Consider the following 21,489-nt stretch of genomic DNA (forward strand, 5'->3'; position numbering starts at 1 on the left):
CACATAGTAGTAGAACTTCACATAGTTAAGTCACTGTATTAAGAATCCGCATTCCATGAGTGTGTCTCTACTGTTGTTCTTCAGTGTCCTCTTTAAAGTTCATAGATACAATTTTACTGTTTTCTATTACATGAAGCTTAAAGTTAAAGGTATTGCTGTCTTTATAAAAAGTTTACTTAGGGAAATTAACCAGTTCTGTGGAACTGCTGCATTGTTACATCTGATGATTAAAGTATACCTGGATATGAACTTTGTCAAAGCTAATTATATGGCATACTTCTGTTTGGGTGGGGCTTGTAAAGCAGCTTTATCACAGATTTCTTCTAGTGTATTTACAGTGCATCCCTAGAAAATACAAAGTACAGCACAGTGCCCAATTGCGTATTGGAAGTGGAAGCTTACTTCTTCTGGAGGTAAGAGAACTTCTGCAGCTCATATGTGTGTGTGTGGCTGTATATATAGATATATACATATAAACTGCTTTGCTGGACACAAGTATAAAAGAAGCAGTGTTGGCCGCATTTATCTCATCTCAAATACCGTCCTACTGACTTTTCCCTTGTAGGAAAGGGATTATCACATTCACACTGCAAGACTTGAACAGTTTCATCTGTTGATGAAATACAGATGTCATTTCAAATAACGTGCATGTTTAAGCATGGCTTTCTTGAATGGAAAGGGTATTTGCCAGTACTTTGGTGCAGGAACATGCTTAGTTGGGTGCTCGTGTATTTCCGCATGGGCAGCGCTACAACAGAGTGGAAAAGAATTACCTAACATTGCGTAATGGGTTGATATGCTGGTTAATTTGTGCTAGCTATCATTTTGTGAGCTGCTGTTCTGTTTTTCCCCTCTCTTACAGAGGCCATTGTAAAGCTTCATCTTGTTACAGAAAAGCTTTTTTTTTCCAAACCATTGTGGACCCTCCTAAGAGCACTTTTTGGTCAATGTAGCACCCGCGATTCTCAACTCTATACATAGCCGCTACAAATAATGGTTGCTGCTGTCTTCCAGAAGTGCCCAGTCACAGACGATGGGGGTAAGGTCTTCCCAAATCCTGTTGGCATTCATGCAACGGTTGAAACCCTTTCCCTCTTCAGTCTCTTCCTTATAAAAGTTCCTAGTGCCCCCAGGGGTATGCACATGGTGGATGCCGCCACCAGCAGCCCAATCACCGCCAGGGCGTAGCCTGGGTAATCCTTCGTCACCAGTTGCCCCTGCAAGGGAGAGAAGCAGTATTGGATCTGTGGGATCTGTGGTTTTTAGTGTGCTGGAGTCAGGTCTGGGGCAGAGCTGTGCATACAGAATCACAGAATCATTCAGGTTGGAAAAGACCTTTGAGATCATCAAGTCCAACCGTTAACCCAGCACTGCCAAGCCCACCGCTAAACCATGTCCCTACGTGCTGCATCTGTGTGTTTTTCAAATGCCTCCAGGGATGGTGACTCAAACCCCTCCCTGGGCAGCCTGTTCCAGTGCTTGACTACCCTTCCGGTGAATAAATTTTTCCTAATCTCCAATCTAAACCTCCCCTGGTGCAACTTAAAGCCACTTCCTTTTGTCCTACTGCTTGTTATCTGGGAGAGGAGACAGACCCCACCTGCCTCCAGCCTCCTTCCAGGGAGCTGTAGAGAGCAACAAGGTCCCCCCTGAGCCCCCTCCAGGCTAAACCACCCCAGCTCCCTCAGCCGCCCCTCAGAAGACTTGTGCTCCAGACCCTTCACCAGCTTCACTGCCCATCTCTGGACACGCTCCGGCAGCCCTACATCCCTTTTGAAGTGAGGGGCCCAAACCTGAACACAGGATTGCAGGGGCGGCCTCACCCGTGCCCAGCACAGGCGGGCGGTCACTGCCCGAGTCCTGCTGGCCACACTTCAGATACAAGCCAGGACGCTGTTGGCCTTCTTGGCCACCTGGGCACACTGCTGGTTCGTGTTCAGGTGGCTGTTCCAGGTCCTTCCCCACCAGGCAGCTTTCCAGCCACTCTTCCCCCAGCCTGTAGCGCTGCCTGAGGCTGGTGTGACCCAAGTGCAGGACCCGGCACTGAGCCTTGCTGAACCTCCAGATCCCTCTGCACAGCCTCCTGCCCTCTGGCAGATCAACAGTCCCCGGCAACTTGGTGGCATCTGCAAATTACTGAGGGTGGGCTCGATCCCCTCTTCCCGATCATTGATAATGACATTAAACTACGTATCTAACCAGGACATCTGAGAAGCACTTGCAAGCTGTAGCAGCTCACGACTGTCAGTGCTTTTTTTTTTTTTTGTCCAACCATAAGAGCTTAAAACTGACATGAACAGAGCTGCTGACAAAAATACTGGGGAAAACTTCTGCAGGCTTTGGTAAAGAGCAGATTTAGGCTTGATTAATGTTTCTTAATGAAACGGCTTGGCCCTGACCTCTGTCAGGTCTCTGTTCCTCTCCAGAGCCCGCGGGCTCATGCTGACACCCAGTCAACATGCCAGGCCTGCCGTGGGTCCCAAATCAGCCACGACATGGAAACAATTGTGTAATTTGTTTCTGCGTGCTAGGAATGTTTCAACAAAAGGTTATGAAACCAGTGATGACTTACCCAATAGTAATTCCGCTGTGATAAATACACAGTTCAGCATCCGTACAAAAGTGTTTTGACAGTGAAGAAAAATGTATAGGGAAATTCTGAAAACTATTCCAGCAGCAGCTCAGTTCTGTGGAAGTAGCACTAATTCTGTTCAAAATGCTACAGTTTGAAAGTAGTTTTTCTGTTTAAAGTGTATTTTTTAAGATCAACAAAATTTTGGTATTTCAAGGGGTCGACTAAGAATTGTAGAGGGAAATTGGTCTGTTTTACAGAACCATTGCATCGTCACTAGGTCAAGTTTTCCCTGCTTTACCTCTCCACAAAATTAAGGGATGGCCCCAGCTCAAGCTGCAAGCTTACAGAAGACAGTTTTGTGGAACAGTGTAGTTGGGAAGGAAGGCTGTGTCCTTGCAGGAATTAAGGAAAGTTTTTTTTAAAAAAACACAACAAAACCAAACCTATTTTACCTGTGTGGCATCCCACGCTTGGTATTGCAGTGTTCCTGTGAGGATATAGTCGGTGAGGTAAAATATGAGTAGGCTTATAATTAGCAAAGGACTAGCAAAAGCCCACATAATTTTCCAGTACCAGTTTGGCTTGCGTCCAATCATGGTGTGAAGATCTTTCTCAAATCTGTATTTAAAAAAAAAACCAAACAAACCACCATTTTTGAGAATGGCTGTGTATGTTCAATTAATACCTTGATCTGAGTTACTTCAAAACCACCTACAGAATTAAATATGCAAGATGGGAAAGGGGAGTAGTTGACCAGAAGAGTAACAAGCAGAGGCGTATTGTCTGAAGAACTGGCTTAGCGGGATCATATAGTGAGGGTGAAATTGAATAAAAAAAGAGAGCAGGGCTTTGAAAAGGGTCCCAAACTGCAGAAGAGTAGCTAGGAATAGGTACAGCAGGAAAATTCCTGACTAAATAATGCCTGGAGCATAAGTTCGGACCGTTCCTGGTGTAAGCTAACAGAGAAGAGCATTGAAGCTTAAGAGAAAAGAGAAAAGAGCTGTTCTCGCCACTGTTGGTTCAGCTGTCTTTGGGGAAGTACTAGTGCTGGGAGTACTAATGCTGGAATACCGAACTCGTGCAGGAAACCTGGATCTGACTGAAGGCTCTGAACTCCTCAGGGGCGTCATACCAACGTAGGTGCTGTACAGAAACTGTGCTAGCGGACTAACAAAGCAAATACTAAAGCCTTTTCCCTTAGACGCCCTGAGCAAACGGCTCTGCTGTTTAAAACCTCCCCTGATGCCGAATCTTGCTTTTACCCACAAGGGATGACTTGGGAGACCAGCAACGCCCGAGGTGACCATCTCTGAAAGCAGGCTTACCGGCACTGTCGTGCTCGTGCTGAATTACTGCGCAAGGAGGAGTTTTGGCAGAAGGTGCTCTTGAGACCAAAGACGGGAAGAGCAGGGAGCAGCACATACAGCTCTTCAGCTCTCCCCTGCCTGCAGAGAAGGTGTCAGCCCAGCCTGGTCCCCACGCAGCCCTGAGCCAGGGGCCCTGCAGGGCAGGGGAGATCCCCGTTGCCTTGCTGATACCATAGTGTATTTAGCCTGCGCGGTGGTGGTGTTATATATATATATATTATCATCTGGGCCAGCAGTCACTCCCCCAGCTATCCTGCCATGAAGAAAGAAGGGTTCAAGCTTTTACCTTCTTATCCCGTAGATGTAACACACAGCAATGGTTTCTACCAGCACAATGAGCAGCAGCGAGAGGGTGGCTGCATAGTCGTTGAATATGTCAAACCAGTAATTTCCAGCCTCCATGGTGAAGATCAGGCCAATCACACAGTTAATGAAACACACAACACCTGCATGGATAAAACAGGGACCCTGCCATTAGCCTGGAAATCTAATTGCGTTGGGAAATGTCATACTGCTTGTGACTGAAGAGCTGGTGGGCTTTCTACTGCTTTCTGTCAAGGAGCAGCTTTCTCCAAGGAGAAAGATAATTCTTTTCCCTTTGGAAAAGACCTATGTGTGTGTGTGTGTGTGTGTGTGACTACTCTGGTGTATCCTTAAACTGCTGCTCCTTAGACCTGCACAGTCAGTCCATCATCCCAGTAGGGTCAAGAGAACCCAGTGCCGTGAGTGCATGCCTCATCTGTGGTTACTGCTGGGCATCCAGCTAAAACAGGTTTTAAGTTGGGGTGACTGATTTCCATGCCTGGCCAAGCAGGGTATATCGCTTGTGTGGCTTTTTGAGGGAGGTGGTTTGCAGCTGGGACACTGGCTATGCGGCCGAAGAGGCACTCGGTGCAGGTATCTAAACATTTGTCTTGGCCATTTGAATGTCACCGGTCAGTAGACACCAGTCTGAAGGAGCTGGGGTGTGCTGGGAAGCCTGCAACACAGCACACGATTGCCCGAGTGCTTTGAGACCTCCTGAAGGAAGGTGCTGGGCAGGATTTCCGAAGGGCAGGCAAACCCTTCCTGCAGCGTATTTGCTGTTCCCCGCTCTCCCCTTTGACCTCTCGCTGCACAGCCTACGCTTCAGCCGGTGCTTACCCGAGATCACCTCCTTGGGGAAACGGGTGGCAATGACCTTGCTGTCCGTCAGCGGCGTGAGGATAGCGGCGGTGTTGCCCAGCATGCTGCCGATGCCCAGCATCAGCAGCATGAAGAAGTAGAGCACGGAGTACAGCTGGGGCACCTCCATGTTTTTGATCGCTTCAGAGTAGACTATAAATGCCAGTCCTGTCCCCTGGACGGCCTGCCGGCAAGAAGGGGGGAAGAAATGAGTTACAGGCAGCTCCTCGGCTCGATAAAGGACGTAAGAACAGGGACTTAAAAGACTGACCCTGTACCCAGACAAAATACACCTGTGGTGGTGGTTCTGCACAGCAGAGGCAGATGAGATCTTCACCAGCTTATTCAAACTGCACAGAAGCTGCTGCAGTGACGCTCGTAGCAAAATTATTTGCTCCAGACCTTTAAGATCTGCCCTGTCCTGCAGCTGGAGCCGGAGGTCTGGCTGCATCGCCACCCAGCTCAGTTGCTAATGACCCGAGCGAGCCCCTCGCTGGGCTGAGCCAGTGCCCCCCGCCCCATCCCCAAGTGTAGGAAGGAGCCCCACCGCAGCCCCCGGCCAGGCGGCTCCTGGGAGCGGGGACGTGCCTGCGTGGGGCTGCGGGGCTGCCTGGGCTCGGGAGGAAAGGGGAGAGTGAAGCCCAGGTGCCAGCACGAGGCGGGGACTCACCGTATCTAGTTCAGCTTCCAAGCTGCAGTTTTTAAGCTGTGGCAATAGCTGGGCGTATTCCTGGGGGTGGGTGGCCATGAGGTAGTCCTTCATCTCGCTGAGGTTGTCTGCTGTTAAAGAGCCTTCCTCCAGGTCAAAAGCGTTCAGCAGCAGCAGAATCACCCTGGGAAAGACGACGGGAATTTAATGGCTTTCAGGCCAAGGTACAGAATTGAGGCCAGTTTTGCACCTCATCCCCTTCTCCATTGGCCCCCACGCAGGGATGCTCTGCCAGCCCCAGGGCTCCGGTCTCCCCCAGTCAGAACCACAGCAATTCCAGCACCGTGTTGGGACGTGGGCAGAGGGAGCGGCCCCTGTGCCCACTCCGTCGCTCCCAGGCAGGCATTTTGGGTGCCAGCCAGTGCCAGCTGGCGTCTCTTCCCCTTTGCCCTCCAGTCTCACGTCCACAGCCCATCAATTTAACGAGCCTTTTGGCAACAAGCAGGGACTAGCAGCTTGGTTTCCTCTCTGATCAGCAGAGAGATTGAAGACTGTAAAAATGTGAGTAAAAGTGTAACCGCCATGGGCCCTGTGCCAGGGGCTGCATGTGAGCTTGCTGCCTCAGGGCACGATCCTGCAGGCTGCTGGGCACCTCCAGAGCATCGCTGCCAAGGAGGCTGAGCTCCTGGCACTGGGCTTAGCCTTAAACGAAGGGAGCTGAGCATTGCTGCGTTTTATTAACCAGCTTCCGCACACCCCCAGAAGCATGTGCCAGGACCAGGGCACAGGGGATAGTGCCACTGTGACTCGCCCAGACAAACTCATCCTCTCGACCTGGCCCGTGCCTGGAAGTGGCACCCAGGTGTCAAAAGGAAAGCCAGCCCTGACCTTTCGTCTCAGACTTCATCACTTTAAATAGTGCCATTAGCTTTATTAGAGCAGTATTAGATCTGTTTTTGGGGCAGTGCTGGCAGTGCTGCATGCTGTTATTTATTTACTTCCCCTCTTACCTCGCCCAGAATGGCTTGGAATGGAAAACAAGTGAAATACCAGGCTCTTACTTGTTTATACAGCTCTCGTAGTTAAACGTCGCCTTGAAGCCATAGATGGAGAAAGTCACAATGCTGGCAAATATGGACGTGGTACTGTTGATCAGCGAGACGATGACGGCGTGCCTCTCGCAGTTGTTGCTGGGCTCGTTGTAGCTGGCAAACGCAATGAGGCTGCCAAAACCCAGGCCCAGTGAGAAGAAGATCTGCGTGGCAGCACTGATCCACGCCTTGGGGTTCGACAGTTGCTCCAGCTGCAAAACCAGACAGAGAGCAGGAGCATGAAGCTGCGCAAGGATGCCGGGCACTGCCCCTTCCACCCTGCGGGGATGGGCCCCTTCCTGCACCTGTTTGAGCTCGGGGGTGGTTTTGGGGAGGATTACTGCTCAGTCTGAAAGTATTACTGAAAGTAATATGCTACAGGTTGTGTGAATGGGCAGGGCTTTTTCTGCAGGAGAAAGCAAGCAGCTTAAGGGCACCGTGGCAGAGCATGCTCCAGCCACTCCCAGGCAGTGTTTCCAGCTGCCTGACCTAAGCTACTGCTGCAAAAATTCAATATAAGGAAAAGGAGTATCATATCTTTTAAAAACCTACACATTTGGTAACTAATAACATTTACTGAAAAAAATTGGTATGGCTTTTCTGTACCTTTGGTGTGAACATGTAGATGAGCCCGTTCACAGCTCCGTGAAGCGTTAATCCTCTGATGAGGTATATGATGAGAACACAGTACGGCAAAGAGGCTGTTACGTAGACGACCTGGGGAAAGAAGGGGAAATGCCTTGGTCTAAAGAATACATAAAACAGCTAATCTGCTGTGGGCGGTCTCACTTACTTTGCATAAATCATTTCCATTATTGTGTTTGTTACCTTGTATTCATCTTTGAAAAAATACTTTTAGATACATCTAACTTTAGATCTACGTTTATGGGAGTCAAGTTTTTATTAGTAATAACGACCTGTGCTACTGTTCCCAAAGTCTTCTCTTTGACTGGAGAAATAAGAAAATCTAAAATATTTGCAGCATTTACAAACTGGGTTCCGCAGTATTTAGTGGAGTAACGCCAGTTTGCAACTATCTATCCATCTTTCAAGAACTCACTAGACAAAGGTCATCCATCATCTGCTTTAGAAGGAGGGCGAGCAGACCTCATAAAAGGTCAACTCAAACTTGAATGAAACCATTTTAATTCAGATGTGAAAAAGACTTTAACTTAATGTAACTCAGATGAGGGGGAATGAAATCTTTCAGTTGTCTTCCATGAGCTTTTGATCAAACCCCTGAATTTGCATCTAAAATGTTCGATCTCTGCATTGGAAAAAGACACTTGTGAGGAAAAAAAATAAAAGGGAGAATGCACTCACCTTCTCTTTGCTGGGATGTACCCCAGTGGCTCACGCCAAAACTTACATAAAAACTGACTCATAAAAACCCACTTTCCTAAGCTCTCAGGAAGAAAATTGGCTGAGTAATTACCAATATTCCTCCAATATGCACTTGCCTGTGGTGGCAGCTGGCATCTGCCTTTTCCCATCACACACCCGGAGATGCAGCAGCTTCACCTGCCACTGCAGGACAGCCCTGCACCCACTGCCCAAATCCACTGCTGTTCCTGCACAAGGGGTGCAGGGGAAACCCCCCATGCCCCACCTCCCCGTGATGAAACGCTGCCTATATGATGCTGTTTCAATGCTCCTTGGCTCTTTATTAAATACATTATTCATATTAATTATTTTACAAGCTATCATTTATATTATTATATAAATAATATTACTATATTATTTCTGTTATTATTCATATTAATATAAATAGCCTTTTTGCCCCCAAAGCCAGCTACAGCAAGTTTAAGGGGTTATTCCTAGTTTACAGTCTCTTGGCTTTCTGCATTCAGCTAAGACGATTTGGGGATTACAACCCTCAGCATGCTTCTTAGTGCAGGCTCAGCTAGGGCTTTCCCCCCCCACTTCCTCACACCTTCTGCTGTGAATAAAAAGTGAGCAACACTGCCTGGTAGATGTCTTTTTTTCTTTACTTCCAAAGGCCAAAGAATCCTGCCGCAGCTTTGCCGTGGCAGATGGCTTTCCGCAGGGCCAGCAGCTTGGTGGCTGGTCTTGCAGCAGAGGTGGCTGCATTTAAAGGATTTTTCTGGATTATTTTTTTAATATCACTCAGTGTTTTGGTTGTGCCTTCTTCAGTTACAACTTAACAGGGTGGCAGAGGCAGCAGGGCTGGCTGCTCGGGGGGAGATGCCATAACCTGAAGTTACAGCAGCCATGGCTGCTGCCTTTCAGCACGCATTCATCTTCTCCATGTCCTGCCTGGGCTTGGTGGGGCTGCGCCCGCCTCTCACCTTGCCGGTGGACTCGGTGCCACGGAGAATGCAGAGGTAGACCACCAGCCAGGCCAGCGTCAGGCAGAGCGCCTGCTCCCACTGCATGCTCCCGCTGGCCTCCAGCGATGGAGAGATGTTCAGGGTCTGCCGGTACCAGAAGTACTGGGTGGACGACGTCTTCTCACACTCTTCCTCGTAGCCAGTGCGATTGCTGTTCAGGGGGCAAGTGGCCCATGGCAGGGGGTCCTGGGAGGGAGGGGAGCGGGGAGAGAAGCCGTCAACATGGTGGGGAGAGCTGGGGTGCCAGCAGAGGGTGGGGGGGCTGCAGGTGAGGGTGGCTTTCTGCCCACGGCTTGCTTGTCCCTGCATCATGCTGCCTGGGGTTGAGGATGACCCTCTCCCTGGGGATGTTATCTACGGACCCTCCCTCCCTAAGGACTGCTGTTTTCTGATCATCTACCCACGGAACGACCCTCTCCCCAAGGACAGACCCACTCTGACCCTTTTCCCTGGGGGTGACCAGACTGACTTTCTCCTGGAGGACCGAGCCTCTCTGACCCTCTCTGATCCTCATCCCCAGGGCCAACCCTCTCCCCCACCTTCAGACAGACCCATCCCAGGGTGCAGGACACCATGGCCACCACCAAGGCACATGCAAGCATGGCATCACAGGGCCGGCCTTGGCCAGCATTTCATGATGAGAAGAAGATACCACAATGCCCCTGGGGACCCCCTGGAGGGGGACACCACTGCCTCATTTTTTCCTCACCACAAAAGTCCTGGAAGGGTTTCTGGAGCTTTTGGGCTCCCCCACTCCCAACTGATGATTGTGCCATTCAACACCCAGCATTGATGCAAAGCCACAATGAACGTCCGTGGCCACAGCAGGGTCAAGCCGTACCACTGGTGCCCACGCACCTGGAAAGAGTGGAAGAGGTACCAGAAGGCCCAGGCGTTTATCACATTGTAGTACATAGAGAGGAAGAAGGAGACGACAACGCTGGCAACACCTGCGGGCATGGAGAGAGGCACTCGGTCAGCAATGAAAACCCAAAACGCCACTGGCCCCATAATACCCAGAAGGGCACCACAGCTGGCACGCGGAGGGGCTTTGCCCCCGCACAGTCCTGCACACAGGGCATGCCCCTGCTGCTGCAGCTGCTCCTCCTCTCATCAGGGCGATCTTCCACTGGATTTTATACATTAGCCACTGGGGAGTGAATATTCAATGTATTGTTAAAAATAGAATAGAATAGAATAAAAATAGAATAGAAAAAGCAAATTAATGATAGTTTGGGTTATCAGGGTAATTTAATGACGTAATAATGGAGATAAGAGGGGGCATTAGTAAATAGTAGGCAGTGATGGTAAGAAATTAGGGCACTGTTTTATCACTCCATGTTGAGTGGGATCATGGGAAGATGCTCTTGGGGTCAAAACCCACTGCAGGCAGCCCCAGGGAATGGATTCAGCACTCGCCTTCACACCGTAATTTTGGCAGGGACTCACACCTCCAGGGCTAGGGACCCAGCACATTGAGCTGGGGTCTGGCCCCAGTGCCCCACAGGGGACGGGGTAAATACATGCAGTGTGGCGTCTGGATCACCGCTTTGCTCAGCCTGGTGAGACCCAGTAAAACCCCAGCTCCCACCTGGTTTCTCCTCTGAAAGTCAAAAGTTCTCCATTCAAAAGTCACCCGTTTTCCCCAGGTGTTTAAAATTGAAGATGAAAATTGGGAACATACCGACACCACAGAGGTAGGGGCTTATTATTTTCCAGGCACCGATGCTGCCCCGGCGCATGCGCTGCCCCATGGCCAACTCCAAGTAGAGCAGCGGCATCCCCTCAGCGATCAGCATGATAAAATATGGGATCAAAAAGCCACCTGCAAGAAAAAACCAACAGATAGCCTTCAGCAGATGAGCAGCATACTAAACACCACATTGCCCTATTTGTGGTCAAATCACCCTGTTAGTGTCCCAGGAGCTGGCTAAGGCTAGGTCCTGTCTGGCCACCTCGTGTATCAAGGGCACGACACAACCCTGAGGGCATCTCACAGGGTTTCAGGTGGTGCCCCAGGTGCTGGTGGGCGCTGAGCACCTGGGTGCAGGGAATTTTCCACCAGCACTTGGCAGAGCTGGGATTTCCGCTGTTAAACTGTGCCAGTGGCCTGGCTGGTGCAGCAGGGCTGCCCAGGTGCTTCGCAGGCGGTTTGAGCAATGTTCGGGCCGGGGCTGTTAAAGGGTAACTAACCGCCAGTCAAACCTTGCGGGAGATAATGAGAGAAGGAGGACGAGGGAAAGATTTACTTTGTGCGTGGTGTTCTGCAGCAGAGCCAAAGCACTCAATGAAAAAGTAACAGCAACGTCTGTGTTGAATAGGGTTTTGAGTGACTTGTTGAAGTCTGGCCGGGCTTAAAAAAACCCCCCAAACAACCCCAAAATATCCCCCAAATCCCTATGCTGCGCACACAAGAACCAGAAAAAGGGTGAAGGCTTTTCCCCCAGGGTCCCACCTGTGGCAGCAGACCCTAAGGCCGAGGCACACAGCTTCCTCCCACCCCTCTCTGCTCATCCCTCTCCCCCCACACAGAGAGCCAAAGGGATGCTCCTGCAGAAAAGCAGCAGCAGGACTGGGCAGGATGGTGGTGGTGGAGGGGAAAGGACCTTCCTACCCAGCAACAAGGATGCGCTTCTGCTTAAATTTCTGCTGGAAAAAAAAAATAATAAATCCTTGTCCTCAACTTGGAGCTCACTTCAGAAAGAGCTGCTGACTGAGTCAAAACCTGGATTTTTGTGAAGGCTTTCCTGTTTCTCTTTTTACAGCAAGCCAAAAATATTTACGTAAATATCTCTTATTTAGGATTTAATCTGCAGCATTAACATTCCTTGCAATGGGCTCTGTGCAGCACCACGGAGGAATGAACTCTGGGCAGCGACTGAAGCAAAGAACTGGAAATAAACACTGAATAATAATCCGGTTTATTCTGGGAATTAATTTCCCACCTCCTGGCTCCCTTGTTATTAACAACCCCTTTGTTAGTCTGTTAGATAACTTCCTATGCCGCAAGGGAGCCGTCGGAGGTTTAAGAGCTCTCCCAGCCACCCTGCCCCGGTGGGGTGAGAGCTGCCCGGGGGAATTTTGCCCTGTACCAGAGGGGGCAGAAAATCAGTGTCAGGCCCTTTGCAAAGACTCTTCCATCCTCCCAGCAGCGTTGCCACGTGCTTGGCATCGGCTTTGCCACCTTGCAAGGAGGAGGAGTGCTTTCAGGCTTGTTCTTCGCCCCGATGTCCTCCCACAGCTGGGAGTGCTGGGGCTGAGCCCCCTTGCCCCTTGCTCTGCACCCTGTTTGCATGCAGATCTTGCTCCCGATGCTACTTTTCCTAAACCAAAGCACCTCATGTAAGTGCCTCAGGGCAGCCGTATGAACCATCTCCTTATACACGGTGAACCAGCACAGCTCCACCGACCTCCCCGCTCACTTACACCTGGCGCTGCTCCCTACGGTGCCAACTGCCTGCAAAAACCAGCTCCCAGGACAGACCCCCAGAGCTGGCACAACACACAGAGTGTGCGCTGGGTCTGGTTGAGGCGCTGGGCCTGGCCAGCGGCACCCTTGCCTCTGCTCAGCATCCCACCGGGTGCCCAGGGGCTTCCTCGCTCAGGGCTCAGCGCTGCTGAACACCGGCCCTGCTGTAAACCCATCCCGGTGTCATCCCAGCCTGGCCCAGCCTGCTTACGGACAAGACTAACTGCACCTGCGAGGTCTGAACCCCCCGTGCTCTGCTCAGGTCAAGCTCTCTGGAAGAGAGCGAGGAGAAGGAGGCGATCTGCTGACGGATGGAAAGACAGGAGGTCACAAAGTCTGCAAACACCCTGTTTATGAGTGTCATCAGCGATAAGGGCTCTATTGCTGTGTTGGGCAGGACAGGGACTGGCTCTGTGTCTCTCTAGAAGGAAGATGCCAAAAAAGCAGTTGCTGCATCCTCCCTAAGCCTGGTGCCTGGCATTATCCAGCTTTTAAGTTCCTGAAATTATGTTTTGTCTGCGTGGGTTTTGCAGACCCCTTAAAAGCAACCAAATCCTTTTTAAGAGGACAGTAAAAAACAATTAAGAAAAGAAAAGCCTGCTGTCAAGAGTGTTAGCTTCACAGCAGAGAGAGCTACCTCTCCCCTGCGGAATTTGCCCAGGGAGGATAAAAATAGTGCATGTATAAAAACATGCTTTTTAGAAAATACTTGGGTTTATTTAATCTTTTTGTCAGGTTAATCAAGCATTCCAGTTTTGGTTAAATTTCAGAGAATTTTCACCACCTACGTACACTACTGATGGCTGATAAGAAGAGCCTAAACCACACAAAGCCCCTCACTGTCTGAGTTTTGCTGTCCTTCAGGATGTCTGCCAAAATACGCTGCTAGTGAACGAATCACATGCAGTCTAATTGTGTACAGGTATATTTGCATTTCAAGCTTTGTGCTAAACTTCAGTGTCAGACATGAAGTCTTTACCCTCAAAAGCATCCCTGTAGAGGAATACACCCAGAACTGCATCACGTCTGTCATATCTGCTATCTGAACTGTCTGAGAAAGCCTCAGCCACTGCAGCATCTAGCTTCTACTGTAATTTCACCCACTGTATTATCTGGATTTTTCTGACCTGATCCCACAGAGCAGCTGTGATGCAGTCCCTGTGCTGAGCTGGCTTTTCAAAAACCAGCATGAACAAACTTCTACCATCACATGTGCATTTAGAAGTAAGCTACAAGCCAACAAAACAAGCACAAAACCAGCAAAAAAGCACTTAAACATCTCAGTGTGCTTCATCCTAAAAGGAGGAAAAGGCGAAAACAGACCAGAAGCAAATGAGGCAGATGCTCACGCCGCCGCTTAATGTGTGACTGAGATGGGTCCAACACTATGACAACAGATGCAGTAGGAGAAGCAGTATAAAACTGGGATGTCTTAAGAGACGGTCTTTATAAGGATTCTTCAAAATGTGGTCATTAAGCAGTGGTAGCTGTATACTAGAGGAGATTATTAGTGTTGGCTTTTAATTAATCTAATTAACTGACATTTGATTTCTGAGGAAGAACTTCTGTGGCTGGTATATGATATAGACATCATCTTTACTCAGTTTGTCCTAGGAGAAGGAAAACTTTCAAAGACTTTATTTTTTTTGGAGCCCAAAAAAATTTATTCTCCATTTTCAAAGCTTCTGGGGAGGCTTTAGCGGCAGAACTCCTGTTGATTAAGGAGTTTCAGCCAGCTTTGAGGCAGACTTGCAGCCAAGTTATCACCTCCTAAAGTAAGGCTTTGTACAAAAGACAATACATTAATGACAGAAGTTTGAAATGATACTGCTGATCCTTAAATTAAATCAGCATAAGCATCTCCCCTTCTCCTTAAGTTCCAAGTCCCCATATGTGAACCCACCAGAAAGCAAACTAGTTTCTGATGCCTCCAGAGTGGTTCAACAGGACAAGAAAGCAACAAATAGTACGTGGACCTACATCTCTCACGATCTCCATCCTTTCAGAAAACAGGGCCTTCCCACTGTTTCTTTGCACTTCTAGGAAACAAGGCCACCATATCGGGGCAGCTGTCAGGTAAAAAAGCTTTATGCTAAAGAATACGTAAAATAAAGCGGCAATAGAAGATATTGCACACCAACAAAAACCCTGACCTCCTGCTCTGCCCTGGACCCCGCTGGGTGGACAGGGCATTAGCACGGACAACATAATCTAAAGCTTGCCACACTCCTCCTCGAGGGAAGCAAGAAATATAAAACCACACTTACCTCCTCCATACATCTGACATAAGTATGGAAACCTCCACACATTTCCCAGCCCCACGGCATAGGAAATGCAGGCGAAAACAAACTGCAGGGGATTGTCCCATAGTGGCCGGGATTTCTCCATTGCCTTCTTGGAGGCAGAGGTTTCAGCAGAGCCCTGCTGCCTTCACTCCTTCCAGGTACTCTGCCAGCCTTGCCTCAGACTCCACGCCAGCCCAGCTTGGAGGGGAGGGAAAGGCGGAGGAGCTATGCTTGCCAATTCCTATCAAGCTTTTTAATTACTAATCTTATTAACAGGCACATACTAAAGTAGGAATGCTGGTAAATAGATTATAGACACACACAGAACTATAAAATTGGTACTTTGGGTGAATAGCTGCTTGGGTTTTGACTGGCATTTCTGGGAAGGATGTGAGCCCAGGGATTTTTGTCAGCTCACATGCCAACTTGACACTTGGGAGGAAATAACACTGGGGCTACAGTTTGGTTTTGGAATCAGCACACTCTTTCCCCAAAGGGCTCTCTTCCCCAGGAGTGGCATTCATGTGCATGAGGCGCCAGCTTGGATCTGGTAGCACAGGGAAGGGGTTCCCACACCATCAGGACTGGGCTTAGTGGTTGTCAGAGCTTCCTTTTATTTCCGATATCCTTTGCCCTAAACAGGTCCTTGGGCATCCCGTCACTTGTGCCCTAGTGCTCACCCCAACCAGCCCAGCCCCAGAAGTGGCCCTGAAAGAGTCCCTATCAGCCATACAGGTCCGCAGCCTGCCGCAGCCCTGAGTACGATACTCCAGTTTGACCCTCTGGGAATACCACGCTCCCTCTACATACTCTGTACGTGTGAGAGCATGAAATAGCCCAGTTTCTTTTCACTTGCCTTCAGGCTCAAACCCCACCGCTGCGCATGAGCTTGTCTGAGGGGCTGCTTTTAAAATACTTTTAACCGGCAGGGACCAAATATATACGGATGCCACTGGGAAAAGGTGTCCATGGCCCATTGCGGAGGCAGAAGGACCTAGGAGGCCTTTGGGTCACCTGAATGCACACTCAGAAGCCAGGTCTGAACATGAACCCCGTGCGTTTGGGTCCCTGCCAAGGTACACTTTGAGCTCAACCACTTCAGACAGAGGTCTCCCAGCAAAGGAGGCTGCTGGCAGCGTCTGCAGCAATCAAAAAGGGCTGAACAACTCTAAGTACTCAGCTTCCTTCCTCTTCTAAATGTGTTTTTTTTGGATCAGGACTGCGCACCTTTCAGGTCCATTTTACAAATAAGACTCACTCAGCTGCGGCCAGTCTTACTCCTCCAGCACCAGGAACTTGCTCCCTGCCAGCACTGCGTGTGCTGCTCCAGCATCCCATCAGGTGCTGGCAGCGCCGAGACATCCAGCTGTGGGTCCAGGTGAGAACCCCTACCATGGGGCCTCTGGACACAAGCCCGAACTGCAAAGTGTGTCACGCAGTGCTGTTGAGAATGGCGGAACTACTCTGGTGGACTTGCTGACCAGCCATCTGTAGTAGAAAAGTCACAAAGTGGGACGCCACTTCTTTGCTTGCTAGAAAAGGTGACTGCAAGAGCTTTATGCATCTCCTGTAAATGAATCCGTTCTTCACAGTGTGTTTTAACACTGCTAGAAACCAAAGTTGTCATTGGAAAACATCAGGGTTTGCCAAACCCTACCAGAGTACAGCTTTGAGGGAGCTCATGGCTCTTCTGCAACATCCTTGCAGTTCTTGTCTTGCCCGCAGAATTGCAACATGCCACCCTAGCCCTGGAAATACATCTCATGGATCACCCTGAATTCTGCTGGAAGGAAAAATCCAAGGTAGTTTTAGATCTATTAAACTGAAGGACACTGAGAAGCTACAGATATGTCAGCTGTCCCACATCATGAAAACTTTTCAAATTGTTAAAAAGTGAAATGTCTGTCACTACCGGTGGGATTTATTACAAATGATGCTTATAAATAACTTACAGCATTTAATAACTTGCAGACAGGGCAGCCTTAAAAAATAGCACATCACTGGCACTTGGGATGCTTCTGTGTGAATAGATTACTGCTACTGATGAGCGTAATCAAGTTAAACATTTCCTTGGCTCTGTACCTCCTTCCCATTACATTTCAAACTAGTTTACTAATGGACCAGGGACACTGTGCAGGCAGAGGGATGTGGCGTCCTTAGCTCAGGTCAGGCCAGATCAGGTGCAGATGCAATGAAACGAATCCTTGCTTCTCTCACAAACATCAGCCTCATAAGCCACTCCGACCACAAACTACTATGGGGTTTTTTTTACAGGCAGTCATGCATATAGGGACCCAGCAAAGTGCCCGTCAGCCAGTGGCTCCTTGAGATGGATATTGAGGCTTTCAATACATTTAAAGGTATTTAAACAGATAACATTCAGGAATTCTTGATGTGGGACTTCTCATACACACCTCAGATAATCAATATGCTATTTCTGATGCTCATCAAGATTTTATCTCCTTTGAACTTCCTTCATTTGGGTTGGGGGACAACTTGGGCTCTATCTTCAGGGACAAAGACAAGCCTGTGATAGACATTTTGATCATTTCACTGCTCATGTTCAAGGAGAATTAGAAAGAATTTTTTCCCCCTAGTACCTACCAAATTTGAGAGTGTGGGGTTTGGGGGGGTGGTTGAGAAGGATGGGGGTTCATCTCCACAGCGGGCCAGGGACTGATGGGACAGCATGAGAACTGCCCTATATAAACAGTCAGAAGCTGGTAAATAAAGCAGAGAACTCCATTTCTCACTGTAGCAAAACTGGAAGTACTTAGGTGAAGGTACCAGCTAAAAATCCTGGGCTTGCATCTCTTGATGCCCGTACAGTAAGAAGCCAAGCGCCTTTTCCAGCTACTTAAAATACAGACAAAAGGAGCCCTAGCAACAGGTTGGTGACCATGATTTGAGGGTGTGAGAGAAGCTTAACACTTCTATTGGCAAAAGAGACTGAAAAAAGGAAGGGAGGAATAATAAGCAGTGGTGGAAGAAGTCTGGTATTGACAACTCCTAGGTTACCAGGTAGCCTGGACTTCATTATGGTACATCCAACATGTAGGACCTGTAACCCCTAGATTTAAAAATAAACCCTCTGCACTTTCCTTGATGAACCAGACACATGGGAGGGGGACAAAGTGTCAGCAGTGGCTAGCTTTGGTGTTTAGTACCTCTTATTCCTGGAGGCACTGACTTCCAAATGGAAACATGCTGGCTGTTAGTGTATTAGATGAGTATCAAAGGGGAATGACAGAAGAGACTAAAAAGCTTCTGCAAGCGTTTAGTGATCCTATCAAGAGAGGCAGATATATAGTCAAGAGAGTAACAGCTCCCACATATGGTCTTCCTGTTTGGATTCACTGTTTACAGTTGCTAATCTAAGCTCCGTGTTCCCTTACTTTAGGGGAAAGAAAGAATCCAGCTGGATTTCCAGATCTTTGACAACACACAGACCATGACAACTGTTGGGTGATTGCTTTATGCATAACTGGAGGTTACAGTTACTCCTCTAAGCACTTATTAGACTGCAATTATTCCTTCTAGCTCATCACTACCACCTGCTGCTTAGTTCCAAACTGTAGATGATGCCCTTAAGCTCTGTACCCTGAAGTCATGTCCAGCCTCTTAATCATCCTTAAAACTGTTTTGCATTACTTCAGCCTCCCAAGAAAAGCATGCCTGAGAAAAGTCATTCTTTTTATTTTCCTTGCTTTTCTTTAGCACCTCAGCTCTATGTATCTTCTGACTACGTGGGTTTTTTAGGATACTCCCTCCGTGAAGGTGCACTCAACACAGTTCCGATTCACCCAATTGCGCCCAGACCTCAGAACCGGCCTGTGTAAAACAAGAGAGCCACAAACTGACATCTCACTAAAATAAAAAAAAGATACCTGGCCTATCCCGTCAGTTGTTCTGCTTGTCATCTGCCAGTTTGTGCATTCTCTGTCAAACCTTGCCTGCAGTTTGGGGAGATCTCCGGGCAGCTCTCTTGTTCACCAGCAGCTGTCAGTCATGGGCAGCCCTGTCAGAGTCCTGCACCCACCACTCAGCATGACCATTACTTTCTATGGACACTCCAAGACACTACATTAATAGGATCCTAAAAGAAAAACAATAATTAAAAGTCTCTAGATATTAAGACTGTTGAAACAGAATGACATGTATCTACCCACCTTTATTTGGAGAAGAGTCAACTCCAAATAGGCTGCCTAATGTTTCAGCATATGTCTGAGAGAGGACTGTGATAAGAAGGGCAGATCTAGGTGCCTTCAGGGAGTCTGCAGGCAGCCAGAGCAGGGCAGGAATCCTGGGCCAATACTTTCACTGGGACGTTGTCAAAATTAACAGCCTTAGGGTAACTCCCGTGGGAACATTCTCTGCTCAAAGCCAGTTGAGAAACATTTACAGTAATAATTACAATAACAATTCTTACCTGCTCACATACAAACTTACCTTCAAATTACATTCAATTGTTTTTAATGTTTTAAAAGGCACATCCTCCTAGAACAGACCAGACCAAACATTTCAAGCTTGATCCATTCAGCCACTTGACACCCCAAGATGATTCACATTTGTTTCTGGAGGCAGCAAGACTCATTTCACTGTGGTCTGACAGCATTTGGTATCACACAGAAGCCAAGAGCCATCCTTGAAAATGCCAGAAAAGGGGAATCGAACTGAGGAATTTTAATGACATTTTGGCTGCATTGAAATCTAAGTGCCTGGCAGATGACTGTGGGTTTCCCATGGGAAATGTCCAAATTGCAGCTGTCCTCACATCAGTCTATCAAATAAAGACAAGCACTTGCAGTTTAAGTTTCAACATAAATTAGTATTCATCTGAGGACATTTTAAAAAACGGCTATTATTCACAAGAGAAAAACAGATTAAGGAGTACTTTATTAACAGTTAAAGAACATCGGGTAATATACTGTCTCATTAAGATGGTAGCACACAGCACTCCTGGCTCATTTATTAACGACCAACTGCTGAACTCAAGTCACGGTTAGAGCATAGGGTTGTTTGTTAGCTGTCAGAGTTAATACTAGTGAAGCTGAGCTGCCTAGATTTCATTCCCACAGAAAATATTCTTCAGTCTGCAAGCAAAATAAAAACCCACCCAGCCTGAAAAAGATTTGATTCCTGCAGATCAGCCAGTTATAGAGAAATTTTCTTTTTAAATGTTCCCTTCAGGCATAACTAGGGAATTAACAGCTGAAGTAGAAGAAATGGATGATGTCTATTCAAGCAGTATAATGAACTTCCAAAGAACAAAGGCTGGTAAAAGCAGTATTAGAATTTGCGTCTCAGGGAAAGAAGTGAGGTTTTAGAAACATCAGACACTGTCAGGAGATGTTCAGATGTCATCTTCATCTTCAAAATGTCGTACCTATCTCAACAAAAGGAGAATCGCTATTGTATAATGTTCCAGGTCTTCTTTGACAGGTACATCACCTTTGACAGATGACGTATTTTTCATGAGGAGCTCCAAACTAGACCTTTACTTTGCCATTTTGCAACACAAACCAATGAGAGCATCTCACTGATCTCACACTCACAAAACTGGCAATCTGCGAGACAGGCAATCAAAGTTGGTTTCAGTTTTGCACTGCACAGTTCTCTACAAGATTTGCCTTACTCATTTGAGGAGATAACAAGGTCTGTAACCCTGCTTGCCTACAGCCAACTTAAATTTTATTGAGACCTGTCCATACACTGAAGTTGATAGCGTGCTTTCTTGTTAAGATGGTTTCTAAGCAGATAATGAAGGTCTATCACAGAGTCAATATTCTAGCTAAGTCAACAGCCAAAGATTTATCAGAAAAGAGAAGACCAGCAGAAGTCATAAGATTCTTTGCCTTTCTTCACCCTTTGCCTGCCATTTTAGAAACAGTAACCGATCTCAACAAAATTAGTTTTATTATGAAGAAAAACACAATATTCGTGCAGATAAGTACTTCTGTTGGTGTCAACATAATTGCTCTGAGCAAACACAGGCCAGAAAGCTCTTTAGTACATCCCTATTAAGAATGTAACATTTTAGTGACTGTACACAAGGGGCAAAATACTACCTTTCATGAATTTAAACTGACGCTGCATGAGGAGTACGTCACCCCATAAAGCCCAACTATTGCGCTACATCAATAATATCATGCTACAGACACAGGACTTTATCCCAAACCAATCTTGCTTAACCAGTGGGAAGAAAAGGACAAGAGAACTTACAGGCTGCAAGCGTATGGCAGATTTGACTGGGGCATCACTGCTTGAGCAACTTTAACAGCTTTGCCCATATGAGAAAGAAAGGGGAAAAAAGATCCATTTCAGTTCAAGCAGCTCCTGAGACAAGCACTGTTAAATGCCAGTTTCTGTAACACACACACACCCCCCAGCCTTTCCCCCAGCCCTGCTACTAGTACGCTTTTTTACAGCTGTTTGACGTGGTATGGCTTTGAGCATGAATCTGTAATTTACATGTTCACATTTCTAGCAATATTCTTTACTGGTTTGCTACTCCTTTCTACAGATACTTAAGAAAACA

General features: G+C 47.8%; 1 protein-coding gene across 2 annotated transcripts; it reads right to left on the reverse strand.

Annotated features, from left to right (window-relative positions):
* Positions 1-20: 20 nt before the first annotated feature.
* SLC6A20 (solute carrier family 6 member 20) lies at positions 21-21,407 on the reverse strand. 2 transcript variants are annotated; one of them, XM_056334398.1, is made up of 12 exons: positions 19,121-21,407; positions 18,839-19,047; positions 10,882-11,022; positions 10,056-10,147; positions 9,156-9,383; positions 7,453-7,563; positions 6,817-7,058; positions 5,777-5,939; positions 5,086-5,290; positions 4,229-4,388; positions 3,028-3,193; positions 21-1,217 (listed from the first exon to the last, which is right to left on the reverse strand). In XM_056334398.1, exons 3-12 carry the CDS (start codon positions 10,994-10,996, stop codon positions 1,068-1,070), a joined length of 1,632 nt encoding a protein of 543 aa, XP_056190373.1. In that variant the 5' UTR covers positions 10,997-11,022; positions 18,839-19,047; positions 19,121-21,407; the 3' UTR covers positions 21-1,067. The 2 variants fall into 2 exon arrangements, with proteins under 2 accessions (XP_056190373.1, XP_056190372.1); XM_056334397.1 differs by lacking the exons at positions 18,839-19,047; positions 19,121-21,407 and adding an exon at positions 14,934-15,560.
* Positions 21,408-21,489: the final 82 nt, after the last annotated feature.

The sequence above is a fragment of the Falco biarmicus genome, chromosome 4, assembly GCF_023638135.1.
Source record: "Falco biarmicus isolate bFalBia1 chromosome 4, bFalBia1.pri, whole genome shotgun sequence".
NCBI classification, from domain to species: Eukaryota; Metazoa; Chordata; class Aves; order Falconiformes; family Falconidae; genus Falco; species Falco biarmicus.